Raw genomic sequence first — 18,315 nt, forward strand, 5'->3', positions numbered from 1 at the left:
AGCTGGGATCCAGTCCTTTAGACAAGCCATTTTTAAAGGTCTGTTTACCTTTTCCAGATGATAGTGAATTATAGTGAGAATTGCTTCATGTTTTCCTCCTCTTAAAGCAGGGATTTTGATTAATATAAATTCACCTGTGGGAGCTTCTTGCATCCCTTGGTCCCTGATGCAGTCCAAGTACCACTGGGATCCTGTTTGGATCTATTTGTGCTATTATGCAGATGTCTTTGGAAAACTCCTCCCTGCTGGGCTGTCTCAACTAGTTGACTAGGAATGCAAAACAAGCAATAGCCAGAGCCCTGGTCTGACTGTGAACCATTATTTACCTGCTAGGAATGATATTTCCTGCTCTACTGAGGAGTCAAATTAAGAAACTTAGCCATGTAACCATAGTATGTCATTCAGGGCATAAACTGAAACCCATGCTCCATCTTACGTTTCTACAGTCTGTAATGTACCACTTGAGAGAATGCATGTGAGGACAAATTTAACATTCATAGGCAATTCCCTCCAGGAACACAGAAGGGAATAGACCTAATGTGGTTGCTACAAGGAGGCAGCACCATGATTTCATTGTTAAGTGAGACACTTCAAAGAACTGCCAGCGTTTTTCTGTTGTATTGGCAAAAGGCTTTCCTGGATTACAGATACTGTGCTTCTCAATGGCAGATTTTTTTTTTCCCCCCTCTGAAAAGCTGTTCAGGCAAGTGCAGCAAGGCTCCAGTTGCATGACACAACAGTCATAACTGATTGCCTGTGCTTGGAAGAAGCCTGGTTGGATGAAGAAAGACCAGTGTGCCTGGAAATCATGAATAAACTCTAAATGCAGCACTGCATAAGGGAGCTCATAGACCTGCTACTATATCAGGGGGCATCTGATTGTTGTGCAGATGTGTCAGACACTGAGCCATTGTGAACACAGCTGAATTAGGGCATTGTAATGAAGGATTTCTACTCATTTCAATGTTCAACATACGATTATTGCATCACTGCTCAACCAGTGCAGACAAAGACCATCCAGTGAATCTTTTTTTTTTTTTTTTTCCCCTCCTATTTGGTAGTTGAACTAAAGGTTTCATGTTTTCTTTCCAGTGCCAAATTGCTGCAAGGAACAATTCAAGCCGGCAACCAGGGAAAGTGTTTGGATGCTCAAAGTAAGTATGTTTGTGCATTTGTGGTTTTTTTACCCAAAAACTTGTGTTTGATGTTTTTAAGGCAGTAGCTAGATAAGCTTGCTATCAATAACAAGTGATATTGCTTTCCATCATCTTTGACTATGTAACAGTCATGAAACAAAACTGATGAAAGCTAAACAAGAGGCCACAGACATCTTATAATAAATAATTTCATATTAAAAATAATGAGTAATTATATATATAGATATATTTTTATTTTTTTTTACTAGAGTAGAAGGAAATGGTGGCAGAAAGGAAATAAAAATAATAAAAAACTCCTAAAGGTGGACAATGAATCTGACTTCTCCCTTCTGCTTGGGAGATTTGAGAAATTGCATCCTTCCTTTCTTTTGTTTTGTTAAATGTTAGCTCTTCTGCACTTTATTAGTGCTGCCATCATAATGTTCAGTGGAAAAAGAACAAATTACATGAAGCACAAGTACAGAGTTAGTAATTAATGCCACATAGAATTTGTAAGGTGCTGTCCCTTTTTAAATCTCCAGCTATGGGAGTTTAACTTCAACCATCCAACCTCAAGCTTGGCATCTGTGAAATCTGCTCAGGAAGTCACCTGGGGAAAGTGGAAGGACCAGTGATATCAGACAGCAGGCCCACAAGGTGGCAATGTTTAGAAAGCCTTCAGAAGGGAGTGCCCTGAGCAGATCCGTGTTCCCTGCAGTTGCCATCACTTGCTGCCCTTGCACCATTCCTGCTGCATCGGTGCTGTTCAACAAAAAAATGTCATTGTTGCCAAAATGGAGTGTAGAATACCTGGTACTAAACCTCTTGTTTGAACGGGTTCACCATTGCCAATGCTCACCATACTCTGCTGGATACCATTCCTGCCTTTTCCCCCAGAAGGATTGTGCTGCAGCATTAGTGGTTTGCAGTGGCGGGAGGTTTCTTTATGCATAGCTAGTAATAAACATATGCATGGCACTGAAATGATGCTCAGGCAGTGTCATGAACAACTTCCATTTTCAAAACATACTGCATCGTTTTTGCTAATGCTTGCAAAGCTGTTACAGTGTGTAAATAAATGCTAGCTTTGGATGTAGGAGGCAGCTCAGTTTGCTGAGATACTTTGTGCTTCACGGCTAAAAGTGAGCTTGCTTTACTGTGAAACTGGGGGGTTGCTCTAGGTTATGTAATGCCCTGGAAAAAAAAAGAAAAAAAAAAAAAGAAAAAAAAAAAAGAAAAAAAAAATGAAAATTCAAGTATGTTGGCAGAAAGATTTCTCTAGATACCTGATAGGTGTGAGAAATTATTATTTAGGATAAGTTCTATGGTAAATACAAGAATTGCCACCAGCAATTGTTCACCAGTGATAGGTGAGTAGGAGAGGGACAGTTGAACAAGGAGCCACACAGTCCAGATACATCAGACTGCAAGACTAACTTCAACAGCAATTAGCAGACACGTGGGGCTCAAGTGTACTTGGAGATTCTCAGGACAATCAGCCTATAATTTAGTCAAAAGAGGCTCGTATGCTTCAAGGATGAAACAATAAATCTAGACTACAGGAGGCATCTCAGGGCAAGAACTGGAAAAATCTAATGCTTTCCCCCATGGATGCAATCCTTCCCAGGAAGGTGTTGCAGATGGAAGGGCGGTGGGACAGTGCCCTGTGCTGAGCCACAGAGACTCTCTCATCTGTTGCTGTCTGCTCTGGCATGGAGTAGAGGCTGCTCCTTCAAGTCAGGCTGCATCGCTGTGGTTACACTGGCATTGTCACAGGCACTTGGGAACAACAGGAAATCTAAAGAAAACTGTGAGCATGGAGATAGTGCACAACCACCAAGTGGACATTTATAAAAGCAGACTACATCCTACCTGTCTAACAGAAACTTATCTGACGTGTGCAGATTTCCTGCAACTTGTAACCCTTTCTGCGAAGCAAAATGCAGTTTTCCAGTGTGTTCCCAATGGATTGCTGCTCACTGTTTAGCCTTTCCTCTTCAAATCCTTTAGTCCTTATGGCCTATTATAAATCCAAATGAAGATCTAGTTATCAGCCTTCTAATACCAGAGATTCATTATATTGCTGCAGAATTAGCTGAGCTATTACAATTCCAAATCCATGTAATATCCTATTATATACTGGTCCTTGCTCAGGAAACCTTCTGGTCATGTGTCACATCCTGACAAATGTGTATATTTTTTCATGGAGTTAAGTTATATGGACATGAGGGGTGGATAATGGAATATTCAAGAAATTTTACAGTTCTTGTGTTAGGTGTTCTCATGTGTGACATGCAGATAAGGGCCCTTTTGGCAGTAGCAATTCCTTAATTTATGCACTATCACCAAAGTAATTACAATGCAATCCTAACATTAGAAAGCAAGGCTGGTTTCTACTGGAACCTTAGCTCAGGAATTGCTTGCTAGATTTCAGTTATTTTTATTTTGAGATAGGAGAAGAGAAAGAAAATACATTAAAAGTGTGCGCATATACACACACACACACACACGTGTATATAAAGTATGTTTGTATGATAAACTACTGATTCATGAAGTGTTCAGGGGAGATCTGAACAAAGGTCTGTATGAGCTCTTTTCTTCCCTGCAGACACAGATATTCTCTGATTGTTCATTATAAAGGTGCATGTACTTACCCAAACTGGGCAGATTAAATAACTGCTCAGTCCTTTCTCCTTACCTCCCAGCACCAACACTGGTGCAGAACAAACATTATTTCTAACTGAGGGCACTTAGTTTCCCACACAGTTCCCTGCTACTTGTTTCCCCAACTGCTTTCCACAATGTCCACCAAAGAAGACCTGACTTTCCTAAGGGATGCCTTTCAACTTCAGTCAAAAGACTGGAAAAACGTGAAATAGGTGAACTGAGTGGAGTGCTTTTAAAGCATGTTCATTCTGTGGAAACACCATGAAGTCCCCTAAAATGCAGTGGAGGACATCTGTTGAGAAATCAGGCCTGCACAGAACACAGATGCTTTAGAGATCCAACATGAGAAAACCAGAGCCCTAAAGCCTGAACCTGAGGGAGCAAAGTTAACCAAATGGAATGTTTGTTCATGGCTGTGCACTCACCAGCCCAATTCCCTTCTTAACTTAGGAATTGGGTAGTTTGGATAGCCTTTTATGGTGCTGTCTGAAGATATTCTGAACTTTGGGGTGATATTTATTTTTCCAGTACCCAATACCAAAAATTATCCCACAGGAGCTCAGCAAAGCAGCTGATGATTCATCAGGAATGTAACTTTGCTTTTCAAAAAGATAACGTGTGGTTTTGTTCAGAGTTAATGAGATCCTTTCCAACACAGAAGCTGTCAACAGCACTGACGTACATTTACAGTTACAAAAACACATAGCCTTGTGGTTGGGGTTTTTTATTAAATAGAAACCTCATTTTCTACTGTAACAAGGAAAACGCACTGTTTTCTTGTCACTAGTACCTTTTGTACTCAAAGTGTTAGAAGCCTTTTGTTATCATTATTATTTTATACACAATGTGGCTGTTCAGAGGTTACAAAATGGTGCCACTTAATGCCAGGGCTGCTGAAGTCATGATAATATAAAAGAATATATATTAAAAAAAAAAAGATACCCTTGTTTCTAGTCATCTTTTATTGCCTTCTGCATCTTGCCTATCAATGGTACTTCATTTAGAAGCTGGAAAATCTTCATTAAAGGATAATTCAAGTAGTGATTTGGGTTTTGCTCCGGCAGAAAAAGAAACCATAAAATTTAAGACCTTGAAAAATATTAATCCTTGTCAGATATATCAAGTATTTTTAGTGCATGTAGATGCTATAAAAATAACTGTGATTTTTCCAAGTGGTTTCTAGATTTTATAAATATAATCTTGCATGTGCCCCTGTCCTGTGGTGTGGTAGGCACTGGGGAGCTTTCCTGGCCTCTTTTCCCATGCTGCTGCTAAAGCCTGCATCTGCACAGCAGGCATTGGGATACTGAGCTATGGCACTCAGGGCCTCCAGCAGCAGAGTAAAATCCAGAGGTGGACAGGCTCCAAGTATCAGCATTTTTTTAATATTTCTCAGTAATCACTGGAGCTGGAAACTTTGGTTTTCATTAGCTGACTGCTTGCATTCTTATACACTTCAGCTGCTCCATGATCTGCAGCTTGCAGAAAATCACCCTATGTACTGAGTCAGAGTAAAGTGGGAGTCACTGGCAATGCTCAGCACACTAATGAGGTTGGGTGGAAGAAACATCTAAGTTGTTCCTACAGTAAAATCATTCCTTCTAATAATGGCTCCTTCAACCTTCTTAGAGACTTGTTTAGCACGAGGTCAGGTATGAGAAGGCCACTGCTGTGGACAGTGCTGTTGTGTTACAATGCAAGGTGGCAAAATTAGAGGTTTTCAGGTCTTGGGACCTAGTAATTTGTTGCACTCGAATCCAAATGTTGTAATCATCTGTAGCATCTTGCATGTCTGCTCCTACCTGAGCCTGGAGCAGGCACAGGAACAGAAGGCATTTGGTGGGAGATGCAAAGGGGCACAGGGGCAAAGTCAAAGGCAGCTGGCTTGAGCCTTAAAAGCCTCAACTGAAGATCTGTCAAAGCCTCAACTGAAGATCTGTCAAAGTGTGCACAGCTGTCACCAGTATTAAAAACCCTCTCTGATCAGATCAGGTATCTGTCATGGGTGCCAGTTACTGTAGGGACAACCAGTTTTTTAAGTCTCCCAGTACCCATTCCTCATAGAAGGAAGCTGGCAGTGTCCTCATCTTCAGGTTTATGCAGTGGCTTCCATTAGAACTTCATCCTCTTACAAAAGGTCTGGATTTGGCACACCACTAATGACCTGAGCAGGATGTGTGGGATAAATGCCTTCTGAACAGCACTGCATCAAACTACCCTTACATCATGTTGTAGGTTTTTAAACAAATAACCAGTTCTTGTCTTGTATCTGTATAGAAGAACAATATTGACTGTGCTCAAGTATTTTCAGGCTTGATCTGATTTCATAGCTAGGATCGTTTTTGTGTAATGTAAGAGGCTTCACATAATCACTCTTTTAAATCTACAGCTTATGTTTGACAAGTGGGTCATTGGTTAATGGAAGCAAGTAAATCCAGCTGTTTATCTTTTCCATAAGACCATGCACTTTCTGTATGCTCTTGTCTGCTCAGAATGGAGACGTGTGCATTTTTAATGGCCCTCCCTCTATTTCGGAGGTGTGAGCTTTGTCTTATATTTCATTTTTTCCCTACATTCAAATAAAAGAAAGTCACAGTATTACTTCTGCTGTTATCCCACCTGATTAGCAAATTTGTGGCAGCATTTGTGGTACTATTAATACAATTACTATGCGATTTTTAAAAAAAAGTAGTTGATTCATGAGGAAAATTTACTGTTGTACTTTGCTTAAAAGTTTTCTTGCTCCTTTATTTCTCCTCCCAAGCCCCCAGTGTTTCTGTGTATTCCTCTCAACAGATGCACCTTCCACTAAAGCAGACCAGGAGTAGCTTTCTCCCGGATAGCTTTAACTCTTAACATTTTTTGGCAACTTGAAATTTCAGGGTTTCAGAAATTGCTATATAAGCCTTTTGAAGGGTCCTAGTGTCTAAATAAGGCACTTGCAGCACTAAGTTAATAAAGTGCTCAAAGTATTAATGGAAACTTGGTCTAATAGGTCAAGCTCCAAAAGTCCTCTTAGGGAATGTCTGTCAGCAACATAATTTTTGTGACACAGTTTTCAAGTATTCTAATTTTTTTTCAATTCAGACTAGTAATATAAGCGTAACATGATTAAAGCTGTCTATGAAAATTATTTTTCCTCTTCATGTGAAAGCTATTTTATTAATAAAGACTTAGCATAAACACTAAGATGATAATGAGCATTAACTTGCCAGGGGAAAGAGTCTGTTTTCCATCAATAAGTGAGAAAACTAAAGCTTTCAGGTTAGTAAGGGTATTGTGTTAAGTAGCAATTAACTTATACTCAAAGAACACTTTCTTGCTCCCAAATGCTCTAGTACTTGCAAATAGAAACTATTACTTTAGAAGTGTGTTACAGGTCTAAGTTCTGAACAGCAAGTTAAAAAGCATGTGGGTAAGAAATTCTCAGAAAGTAAAGAGCAGAATTCCTCAGATGCTTGCATTTGGCCAGGAAGGAGCCTGAAAGCCACTCTATTTGTCTGTGGGAAGACAAACTTCTGTTTTAAACTGTTGTGTGTAATACATGTATTTGCTCTAGCCCAAAGAGGAGGCACTCCCAGATTTCTCTGTGAGCTAGAGATCACAAACAAATCCTTGGCAACCTACTTTTTCAGAGGCACTGAGCTGCCTCAGGGATTTTGGCTCTTTGGTGTGTTAATGGCAGCAATGTGTCACGGGAGGTGTGTGAATCCTGGCTGTGATGCAGCCTTTAAATACAGGTGTCACTTCTAAGGGTGGCTGCGTGTGAAGGTGCATGCAGCTCAGCAGGCAGTACTGCAGCCCATTCCTCACGGCCCGGGATGAAATGAGGTGTAATTAGCTAATGAACAGTATGTTAGCTGGACAATAAGTATGCTGGGGACTTGTCTGAGGGAAGGAAACCAATTTGACCCAGGTTCTCTGCAGGTGGCTGAGGAAGGGAAGTGGAAATTGCCCAAGCCTACAAAGGATTTTGCCTGACAGAGGAAGTGTTGGAAAGAATGGGAGAAAGAACAATGGCGAAACCTCAGGTGTGGAAGAAATCCTGAGATAAAAAAGAGGAGGCATGCATTTAGTTGTAGCAATGGAGAAGAAGGATTGGGTTTGCTTAGCTGGAGAGCTGGAAGTACTGAAACGATTAGAAAGCCACCTACGGGAGAGAGGATGGAGATGCACCATAGTGGTGCTGAGGATGACGTTTGCACAAACTTGTGACAGTAAGTGTTTGAGGAAGCTGGTCATAACAGCAGGGCCTGTTCCTGTGCTTGTAAAATGAGGAAAGCTGGCAGAAATCAGGTTTTGTAAAATGCTATGAATGTCCCAGATAAAAAGCAGTTATCAGGAGAAAGGGGAAGGTTGCCTATAAAGAGAAAAGCACACCACTTTCTGTGTAACTTCTTGGCATTTGCTAATTTCATGGGCAACAAGACACCTTTGCTCTGAAAGAGAGTGATTTGTTGTGCACTGTAGGGTCCTGAGGAAACACAGAGCATTTTGCAGCAAGGCGCTGGGTTTTTGGGCTGGGATTTGCAATTACAGAAACACTCACACACTACTGAATGACTTGGCGGTGTGATTTTGATCCTGGTCAGGCATGAATGCTCAGTGGTTTGTTGTTTTTTTTTTTTTAACATTAGCATGTAATACTGTTTATGTTGGCTTTTTGCTGGGTGTGGGAGGACAGGCAATTAACAATTTCCTGGGACAAAGCAACCCCTTCAAATACTAGTTTGTAAAGATCCAGCCTTTGTCAGCTGGTGAAACATTCTTGATCCAGTAAAATTTAACAGACCATCTGCTGGAATCATTACTTTCTTGTGCCAGCCTTCTCCCTTCCTCTTTAGCAGTGGTGAGCATCTTGGGCAGGTCTATATCAATAGACTGAAATGCCTTCAAAGTGTATTGCTAAAATTTTCTGTGTAAAGCAGTAAGAAGGTATATCAGAGATGGAGATTGTCCACTCCCACTCGATTTTATCATCTCCTTACCTTTCTCCATTTGCTCCTCCTGAGCCCCAAGAAAGCCAAAGATTCCTCAACAGCTGAAAATACATTAAAAAAAATGCCAGACTTACTCCTTCACATTTCCAAGCCCTTACAGTGGATATCACCGAAAACAAAAGTAACAGACACTAAAGAATTCCAAATTTTGGGTTACTCTGGAGTTAATGGAAGTAAAAATTCCTTCTCTTTGGAACCATTCTTCTCTGAAGTATTTCCTGCTCTCACAGGAGCTTTTTGTTATGTGGAAAGTACTGGATAAAAATGTTCCGGCTATTCGGCGTGAACTTCTTATGTTTTAAGTAATGAATCCTTTGATGTACACTGAAGGGTGCTCCTTTTCAAATAGGAATTTGGCAAGTTTATTCTTTAAAGCAGCTGGATTTAGCTAATTAGATTTAATAAATATCCACTAAACCAATTTATTAATTTTAATCTAAGAATTAATATTAAACATATACAACTCTTTAAATATCTTATTCAAGGGGTTTTGAAATCCTGTTCCTGTGAACATAAGTCCTTGTTTTGTAGACAGTTCTTGAATCTTGAATTAATCTCTGATTTCTGTTTGATTTCTATAGTAAGGTAACTATGTTCTTTCTAAAGGAAAATACTCACAGTTTGTGACTGCAAGATATCTCTCTTTAGCGTTCTATTAATGCACTAATGGTCAGATTGGATTTACGGCTCATAAGACTGAATTTTCAAGTATGCTTAGCGGACAAAGACTCCAAGATTTATTTTATTCTTCCTCACAGGCACAGAACAATTTTTAAAATGTTAAATGTGAACTCTGAAATATAAATATGTCTGTATATTTAAAAATAGACTTGAATTACCTCATAGGGATGTGGTCCATGCACATTGTGTAATTGGGACAGCCCTCACTTTTTTTTTTCCCTCTTTATCTGTGTCCCTCCAGGGAAGGCAAATAATCAAGACTTTGCTTAAAGTGGCAACACTAGAATCCCCAAGGGTGGGAAGCTCATTCTTTGTCTACAGGATGTCTGGAGTGATAAGTAGCTGTTTTAATACAACTCATGCAGTGTTTCTTTGCCCTGACAAAATTATCACTTGCTGTTTGTCACACTGAGTTTAAGTGCCCAGATATGTAAGGTATAGAATGAGGTGGTGGGATGGTGGTAGGACGATTTATTCAGTGCTGCATAAACAAAGTCTGTAAAGTTACAGTTTTGAATTTTTACCTGAAGTGATTTTATGCCACTCTGTTTTCCTTTGGGTTGATCAGTGCTGTTGACAGTGTGTCAGCAAAATAGGAAACAGGAGTTCTGTGTGACCCAGGTCAGCTTGAAACTTACCATGCGCCTCTTTGTGTCTGATATATGTTTGCTGTGTTAGTAATGCTGCTGTTGCTGACCACTTTATGGATGTTCCTGTGTGATATGTTGTCACAGGTTAGACCTGTGCTCTAGTTTAGGCTGCCACAAGCCAGTGCTCTCTAATAGACATTTAGTTGCAGATCCCTCACTTGTACTTCTCACAGATAACACGCAAATCTGGATCTCCTAAATCTTCTGTTCCTAATCTGCTAAATGCAACTTTAGAAATTAGGCTGATGTAATGCAGCCTAATTAAGTATGGTCATGGTTATGCCCATCTTACTGAACCTCATCATGCTGAGAATAAAGTATGTCAAAGTACGTTAATAAATTGGGACTTCCTTGAACAACCAAGGTGTGCCCAAGACTTAATAGAGTAACTTCTTTTAGCTCTTCCCACACTTCCTTCCTGATTTGTTTTATTCACTTATTTTCAAATTTGAACACTGTTGTCCAACTCCTTTAGGAGAAAGAGACCCTTTCTGCAGGGAATTTTTTATAAATACACACACTTGAGGGCTAGAATTAACTGATTTTAATCTACAGTGTGTAAATCTGTGGCTTTACAGAATTCTGTTCATCTTTGTTGTGATAAAGGAAGACTATGAGACTAGTGAAATTAGAAAAGCAGACTACATTGCCCAGGACTTCTGCTTTCCAAAAGTTATTGCTACCTTCCAACTGTGTTTGCAAATCTAGTCACAGGATTTTTTCTCCACTGGAAAAAACTGAACTTGTGACAGGAATGTTCATGAAACTCCTCAGAAAAATTATGTACATGGCCCAAAATACTTATACTTGCATGATGTTTGCTGCAGTTTGTAGCTGGGCTCTATTCTGAGAAGACCATAAGCAATATCACACCGACTCCTTTACGAGCTTGAACATGAACAGAGATGTCAGAGATGAAGGATGCTTGCTGGCCACTCTAGGGTTAAATGTGTTTTTCTAAGTCTCACTCCCTATTCCTCCCACCGCCCCAAAGTTATCCAAGCGGTGGGGAATTTCTGCAATCATTAATTGTATTTATAGTTTGGCCATGTCATGAAATACTCCCTAAAACCGTGGAGGGGGGGAATTTTATCCCCTCACAAATGTATCAGCAGAAGTCACTAGCCTAGCCATCACCTCTGCTGTCAGAGGCTGTACATTGATTGCTTATCAGCATTAAAATATTTATAATTTATTTCCACATTAGCTGCCTAATATGAAATTCTGGCTCGAGTACACCTGAGGTCTTTCTTATGCTGCATTTTGGGCTTTTAGAGGATTTTGCTCTCAGGCATGATAAATTAGGCCTCATGGCCTTCCTACTGCAGTAAATTAAGGCTTAGAGCAAGTTAAGAGAGAGGAACTGAAAACAAAAGCTCTGAAGAGGAAGGAAGAACCAGATTTTGGAGAATGATGTTTAAGCCTATTACAGTAAATGCTAGTATTCTCTCTACCTGTTTCACCACAGCAGAAATCAAAGTACTGAAATGCATGTGGTGTGGTAGAGTGGTGCTTTTTGCATCAGCAGTACACCTGGGACTTGCTGTGTGGCCAGCATGGCACGGGAACAGGTAGTCTTGAGAGGACACAATATCTCCATCCCTGGAGATTTTCAAGATCTGGATTGATTGCAAGCATGTCACCAAATGTGACCTGATCTCATATTGATGATGATCCTGCTCCAAGTGGGAGATTGGAGTGGATGACCTCCATAGGTCTCTTTCAGCCATTGCCTCTGCGCGTGGTCTCAGTGCTGAAGATCTGTTACATCAGGTTTTGTAATTCCACCCTTCGGCTATAATTGCTTCCCTGGCTCTTTGCTTTGCTTAGTCTGCACATCACTTGTGAGTACCAGATTTCAGTACTTTCAGCACACCACAGGTGGGGCTTTTTATTAACACCAAGGCTTTTATTCTTCGGATAATTTCTCTATTTCTGTGCCTTGTGCATGTAAAAATCTATGAAGATAACACAGATGTACAGTCACATAATAACAGCAACAGGTTTCCTCCTTCTTTGAGACCTTTTAGCTTAGAATGATGGAAGTGGCAAGAAGATGCTGGTGGCTTCCAGCGCGTAAAGGCAGGAGTTGTGCTTGTGGGCCACACAGTGCCCAGAAACAGAGATGTAGGTAGAGGGAATGCCGTGCATATTGCACCCAAGCAATCCATATTGCACACAGAGCCCCCCAGACTAGATCAACTAGAAGCACACTGAAACATGTGCTTTCTGAAAACCAGTACCATGCTTCTTCTGCTGATGCTTGGCTTGGCCCCCATAAAGATAAGGTATTGTGCTGAGGCAGTGTGTGTTCTTCAGACCTTGAGTCCTAATGCAAAGGCAAGAAAACTGAAGCAAAGCTGCCATGCTCTCCTCACCTGCACTTCTCTTCTGTAGCTTTGTTGGTACATGTTTTAAACAGCTTTACAGACTTCAATAAAGAAGCTTCTGTTCTTTGCCAGTGGTGAAGAAATAAAAATGTTTTTATAAGTTAGGGTTGCAGAGTGTTTTACTGCTTGCTCCCTAGCAGAGCAGGTAGGGTTGTGTCTGGCAGATAAAGACCTGCTATAGATTATTTTTATATTCTGTCACCACGTAGCATTTCTGGCTTCTCCATGTTCTTGAGTGTTACTAAGACACTTACTGGCTTTTTTAACAGAGTGGGTTTTGTTGCTTGTTTTGAAAAATGCTTGAATGTAACTTCCTCCAATTACCAGCTGAATTAAACATTTTTCAATGAAGTGTGCCAATTGCAAATGTCCATAGATTGGTTACTGAAAGATAAATTTGAGTATATTTGGAAACCTAGCAGAAAGTATAAGTAAGATCCTCTGTCTTGATGTGCAGAGGACAGTGGCACATTGGCAGACTAACTTCAGTCTCATTAGAGATTGCTTTAAAAACTGTGTTAAACTATGCATCTGATATAAATCCAAGGAGATTCTCAGCATTCCAAGTGTTGTGCAGTTGGTGGTATTGATTTTATTCACCTTATAAGTTGTCTGTGAATGGTCTATATTATGAATATAATAATGTAAACTAAGCTTTCAGTAGTGTCATTTCAGTCTGAAAGTTTAGGTAAAGATTAGATAAAATTTCATTTAGTCACTTTCCTTGTGCAGAAAAAAATATCTGAGGTAGCAACCTGAGTAAACTCATAATTCAGAATTTCTGAGTTAAAATATCAGAATGTGTCTTTGAGAACATATTAGAAATATTCACCTGGCTTTTGTTTGCCCTGCTATCTTATAATTCTTTTTAAAAGAGTTGGATTTTGGGGCATGTATTTTTTAAGATGTTAATAGATCAGCCCAAATATTTTGCATCTAACAGCCTTGAGGTCATACAGATCTGCTTAGAGATTGTACCTATAGCCAGGCTTGTTGGTTTTTGCTTAGAGAAAACAATTTGCAAACAGCTGGACAGTGTTTTTCTACAGTGGTAGAAGTGTGGGTTTCGATGCACTGTTGGGACATGAGGGTAGGCTTTGACCACGGGTTCAGGTCTATTTGTGAGGATGACCGGCACTGATCTGTGGTAATGTCAAACTTTGATGCACATTGCTATTTAGGGAAGGGGAGATATGCAGAAATCAGAGAGTTGCAGAGGGAAATTGACTGGGCAAGATGCAAAAGCTCTTCTAGAAGAAGGGGAGGAAAAGATGAGGGTTGTGTGATTGGTGGTGCTAGCAGCGCCAGAAGTTCAGTGCTGCTGCCTTGGAAGGTCTCTTCCCTTCTTGTTTCTGATCCAAGGAAAATTTTAAAGGATGTGCCATCAGATGGGTTTTTTTCTGTGTAAGCCTGAGAGCAGGAGAATGCTGGAAATGTGCAATGCAGCTTGACAGGTGTTGTACTATGCTCTCCAGTGAAGTCCTAAGAGGGGATACAGAGCTTGGTAACTTGAACATCCTGGTGCTTGGGGTGGAAATGCAGGCGGAGTAGCACACACGTGAACCGGGGAAAAAAAGAGCATAAAATAACTAAGACCGTTTTATTATTAGGAGTCCATGATTTTTTACATCTCGCAGGTTCATGCCACTTAATGCTTATGCACTTTTTAAAAATAAAGCGCTCTTAGAAATGAAGCGTTTGAAACGCAAACCGCACGCTATGACTCTTGCGCGCTGCAGCCCGTGCGGGCGGGCTTTGTGCGGCGGGGATGGCCATCGCCCCCGGCACACCCGCGCCGACGGGAGATGCTGGGGAGAGCTGGGCGGCGTTCCCCGCTGCGGCTCGGCGCTGCGTAACCGAGCAGCCCGGCGTGAGGGCTCCTTCCAAAGAAGGGCCCTGAGCCCGACAGCTCCTTGGTGCGGGGAAAAGGCGGACGATGCTGAGGTACCGGGGCGCGGCGGGTGACGATGAGGCATCGGGCGTCGAGGTCTCGGCCGGGCGCACACGCGGCTGTCACAGGCGGCGGAGGGCAGGGGCACGGCGCGGTCCCCACGGGAGAGGCGGCGCGTCCGTGCCGCCCGCGGGTGCGGGGACAGGCGCGGGGGCGGCGGGACGGCCGTGCGCGGCCGGGGCGTGTGCGGGGATGCCCCGGCGCTTTGTCTGCGCCCGCTCCGAGCGGGGGCCGCCGAGCGGCTCGGGCCGCTCCTCCGCGGGGGCCGGCGGCCGCCCCGCGCTCCCGGGGCGAGCGGCCCTTTGTGTGGGGGCGCGGGGCGGGGCGGGCCCCTCTCTCCCCCTTCCCTCCCTTCCCTCCCTTCCCTGCCTTCCCTGCCCGCTGCCGTCCCCGGGCGCAGCGCGGCGCCGGCCGGTTGCCATGGCGAGGGCCGGTCACGTGTGGCGGCGGCGGCGGGGCTGACGCGCGGCGGGGCGGGGCGGGCGGGCGGCGGAGTCGCGGCTGCCGCCACCTTCCGCACACCAGCAGCAGCAGCAGCGGCGGCAGCGCGGGGCTCTGCGGAGCGGCGGGAGCGCCAATGCCCGGACCGACCCAAGCCCTGTCCCCAAATGGCGAGAACAACAACGACATCATCCAGGATAACGGGACCATCATCCCCTTCAGGAAGCACACGGTGCGGGGGGAGCGCTCCTACAGGTACTGCGGGGGGGCTGCGGCGGCGCGGGGGGCGGTTGCATAAGGCGGGCGGGCTGCAGCCCCCTCCTCTCCCCCCGGCCCCGCATTGTCCGGCTGCGGAGCGCTCGGGGGACAGGCGGGATGCGTGCGGGGGCTCGCCTCGCCCGGGCGGAAGAAAGGCGGTTAAAAATGACAATTAAAAAAGGGGAGGAAAAAAAAAAAAAAAAAAGAAAGAGGAGGGGGAAATAGAAAGGAAGGCAAGAACGCCCCCCGCGCAGGCAGCCAGCTCCCCTTGGAAAAGAGCCGCAGCACCTCGCTGCGGATCTCGGAGGGAGGCGGCGCCGCGCGGGAGGCGGCGGCCGCGGATGGCGGGGCGCGGGCAGCCCCTGCCCGGCCGGGAGAGCCGCACCGGGCTCCGGGCAGCGGGCAGCGGGCAGCGGGCAGCGCCCGGCCCCCGCACGCCGCTGTGGGGTGACAGGCGCTCCTCGGCGCGGGGGTGACAGCTCTCCCGGTGCCTGCGCGGGGGAGGGCGGCTCCATCCCCGCCCCCCGCTCCCCGCCTGCCCCATTTTGTGTTTATTTATCGTCTCTCGTTTGGGGGGGGGACACCCGTCTTTTGTCGCAGTTGTAGGCATTTTTGATGAATCGTTTGGCATGCGTTGCTGGCAGCGCTTCTGCATTAACATCTCTGACAATATGTTCCGGCAGATAAGCTCATTAAAATTGTTTGCATTGTTTGATAAGGGTCGCGGCGCAGCCCGGAACGCAACTGGTTTGATGTGCTCCTTGCTGCCGACTCGAAGGGCGATAATACGGCCGGTGGTTCCTTATGTCAATATACAGTTATTTTAAATGCTGCCTGGATGACAGCAAGCAGTGCCTCTGCAGAGAACACGCCCCTTAAAGCTGATTTTCAAGCAGCAGGAAATGATGCTGCTCTCAAATATCTGACTAAAGTGGCGAATTGTAAGCTCGAATACATGAAAACAAACGTGGATGACTTGGCTTGTTTGTCTGAAGAAAATCACCCTATTTTTTCTTCTGCTGAGGAATAACGGAGCTGCTACCGGCATTTGGCCATTAATAACCTTAACAGTGAATCTCATTGTTGATCACATACTGACGGGCGAGCCTGAAATGCGTCGGAGATCCCAGTGTGTGTTAGTTTGAATTGCACAAAATCTAGTGTGTCTCTCTCTGAAACTGCTTATACTTTGTGCAATAGAGCACCAGTGCACACATTTAGCACAAAGTAGCAAAAATGCTTTTGCAAGGACCTATTTCTACTTGCAGAAAGCCTGGAGCTCTCACTTCCTTTATCTAAATTTCAGCTGAGTAGTAAAAGATTCTGTTTTAAGGGAAAGCTGTATTTCCATTCTGTAGCTAAGCAGAAATATTAAATAGATTTGAAATGTCATGCATCAACCTTAAATTATTCTGGCATGTCATAGGGTGCCATCAATTGCTAACTTGTTTCCTTCAGATGAGTTGTTTGGGAAACCTCTGTTACATGGGGTTCTCCCTTCTTCTTTTTCAGTAGGTTTGCATGCGTTATTTTGCAGTCATCAACATGTCAGTTTTCTTGTCCTTTTGCCTGTCATATCATACACTGAACTATGTCTAGGAAAGACATTTTGTGAGGCTGCTGTGTTCAGCACATGATGGCAGGAATAACTATATCACTTGCCCAGTTTTCCAGAAACTGTGAAGATACTCTGCCTCTGAATAGCCTTGTGTCCAGGGAAGTACTCCTTAGTCTTTTGAGGATTTGTATCCTCTATTTCTCTAGAGCAATATAAAGAAATACAGAATTACTGATGTTGTTTTGGGGCAGCAAATAAGTAATACAATTCTTTATATTTGAGAAATATATTTTTAATGCACAAATAAAAATTTCTGCTGGGGATTTCTGTTTAGACTTTTTTTTTTTTTTTTCCTTTTGGAAACTTACCATGTTCTGCAGAGTCATAACTCCCATATCTGTTGATTTCTTCCTTTCTCCGGGAGAAAGGGAGAATGATACTTAACTTGCTTCCATCTGTAGCTGAAGTCCCTTAAGAATTAAATGTCAAACATAACAGAAGGGAAACATTACAGAAAATACATGAAGGCTGGTGAAACTTCTCCTTAGTACCGGAAAAAATGGCTTTTAACTTCCATGACAACCTTTAGTAGCTAGGCAAGTTTGGTCCTTGTTCAGTGTGAGTGACAGCAGGAGATCACTGGGGACAACAGATGAATTCCATCACTTTAGTGCCTGTTGCCAGACTGGACTGTCAGTGCCATTCCAGACTTCTGGAGCAGCTTGTAGAACCTCACTATATGACACATCAAGTTGCTATGCCTCTGATTGTTGGGCTGGCTTCTTCCATCTAGGAATATGGAATAAATATGTCATTAAACACACCCTGGAGCTTGACAGCAGATGAGCAGTTGTACGAAGCTAAAACACTTCTGCATCCTGCAGCTTTGCTCCTAAGTTAACCTGCATCTGCCGTGTGTATAAAGGTTCAGTATTTGCCTTTCAGTCCTTCTCTCCTGTAGTAACAGAAGTGCTTTCTCATTTTACAGCTTTTAACATGTTCTGTTTTGTAAATATTTTAAAACAGAAGTGGTCTTTACTGATCAGAAAATTTTGTTGATCAGGTTAGATATTCTCATACCTAAAAAAAAACCTTTGCTATTTCTAATACCAGATTTTACCAAAGATTTTATGTCCAAATCCTGGAGCAGATTCAAAAACAGCTGCAGGTCGCACTGTTTTAGAGACTAGGAAGCTGACATGGAAGGAGCTGCTGGAAGTTATCCACAGAGTTGAGGATGCAGCAGGGAATTGAGCCTATACCACAAGTCCCAGCCATGTGCTCTCTATGCAAAGCCACAAATAATTTTCCCAAGTCTTCCAAAGGACATACTGTATTTTGCAGACTGGGACGTACAGGCCCAAGGTGTTAAGTTTCTCATCCAGCTTTACTTAGCCAGTAAACAGAAACCAGGCACTTTGGCATAAAATTTAGTCACAGGGTGATGTTACCTTTCAGAGTTAATAACTGTAATCAATCTGTATTGCTCGAGTGAAATGCTGTTTCATGTGCTTCAGATCTGGAGACTGTTTAAAATTTGGTACTGAGGTGTCTTTTTGTCGGCCCAAAGTGGACTTTGGATA

General features: G+C 43.1%; 1 protein-coding gene across 4 annotated transcripts in view; it reads left to right on the forward strand.

Annotated features, from left to right (window-relative positions):
• The window catches only part of MAPRE2 (microtubule associated protein RP/EB family member 2), a 105,987-nt gene that overhangs the window by 33,438 nt on the left and 54,234 nt on the right, over nt 1-18,315 (forward strand). For 2 of the 4 annotated variants that reach the window (XM_066330761.1, XM_066330743.1), the window contains exon 2: nt 1,093-1,154. Coding sequence is in view for 3 of the 4 variants with exons in the window: in XM_066330743.1 (XP_066186840.1) it covers nt 1,093-1,154 (62 nt within the window). In the remaining variant the exon portion in view is untranslated. Of the gene's footprint in view, nt 1-1,092; nt 1,155-14,985; nt 15,172-18,315 lie in introns of those variants that run through there. The other 2 variants (XM_066330753.1, XM_066330769.1) reach the window with 2 other exon arrangements.

The sequence above is a fragment of the Sylvia atricapilla genome, chromosome 1, assembly GCF_009819655.1.
Source record: "Sylvia atricapilla isolate bSylAtr1 chromosome 1, bSylAtr1.pri, whole genome shotgun sequence".
NCBI lineage: Eukaryota > Metazoa > Chordata > Aves > Passeriformes > Sylviidae > Sylvia > Sylvia atricapilla.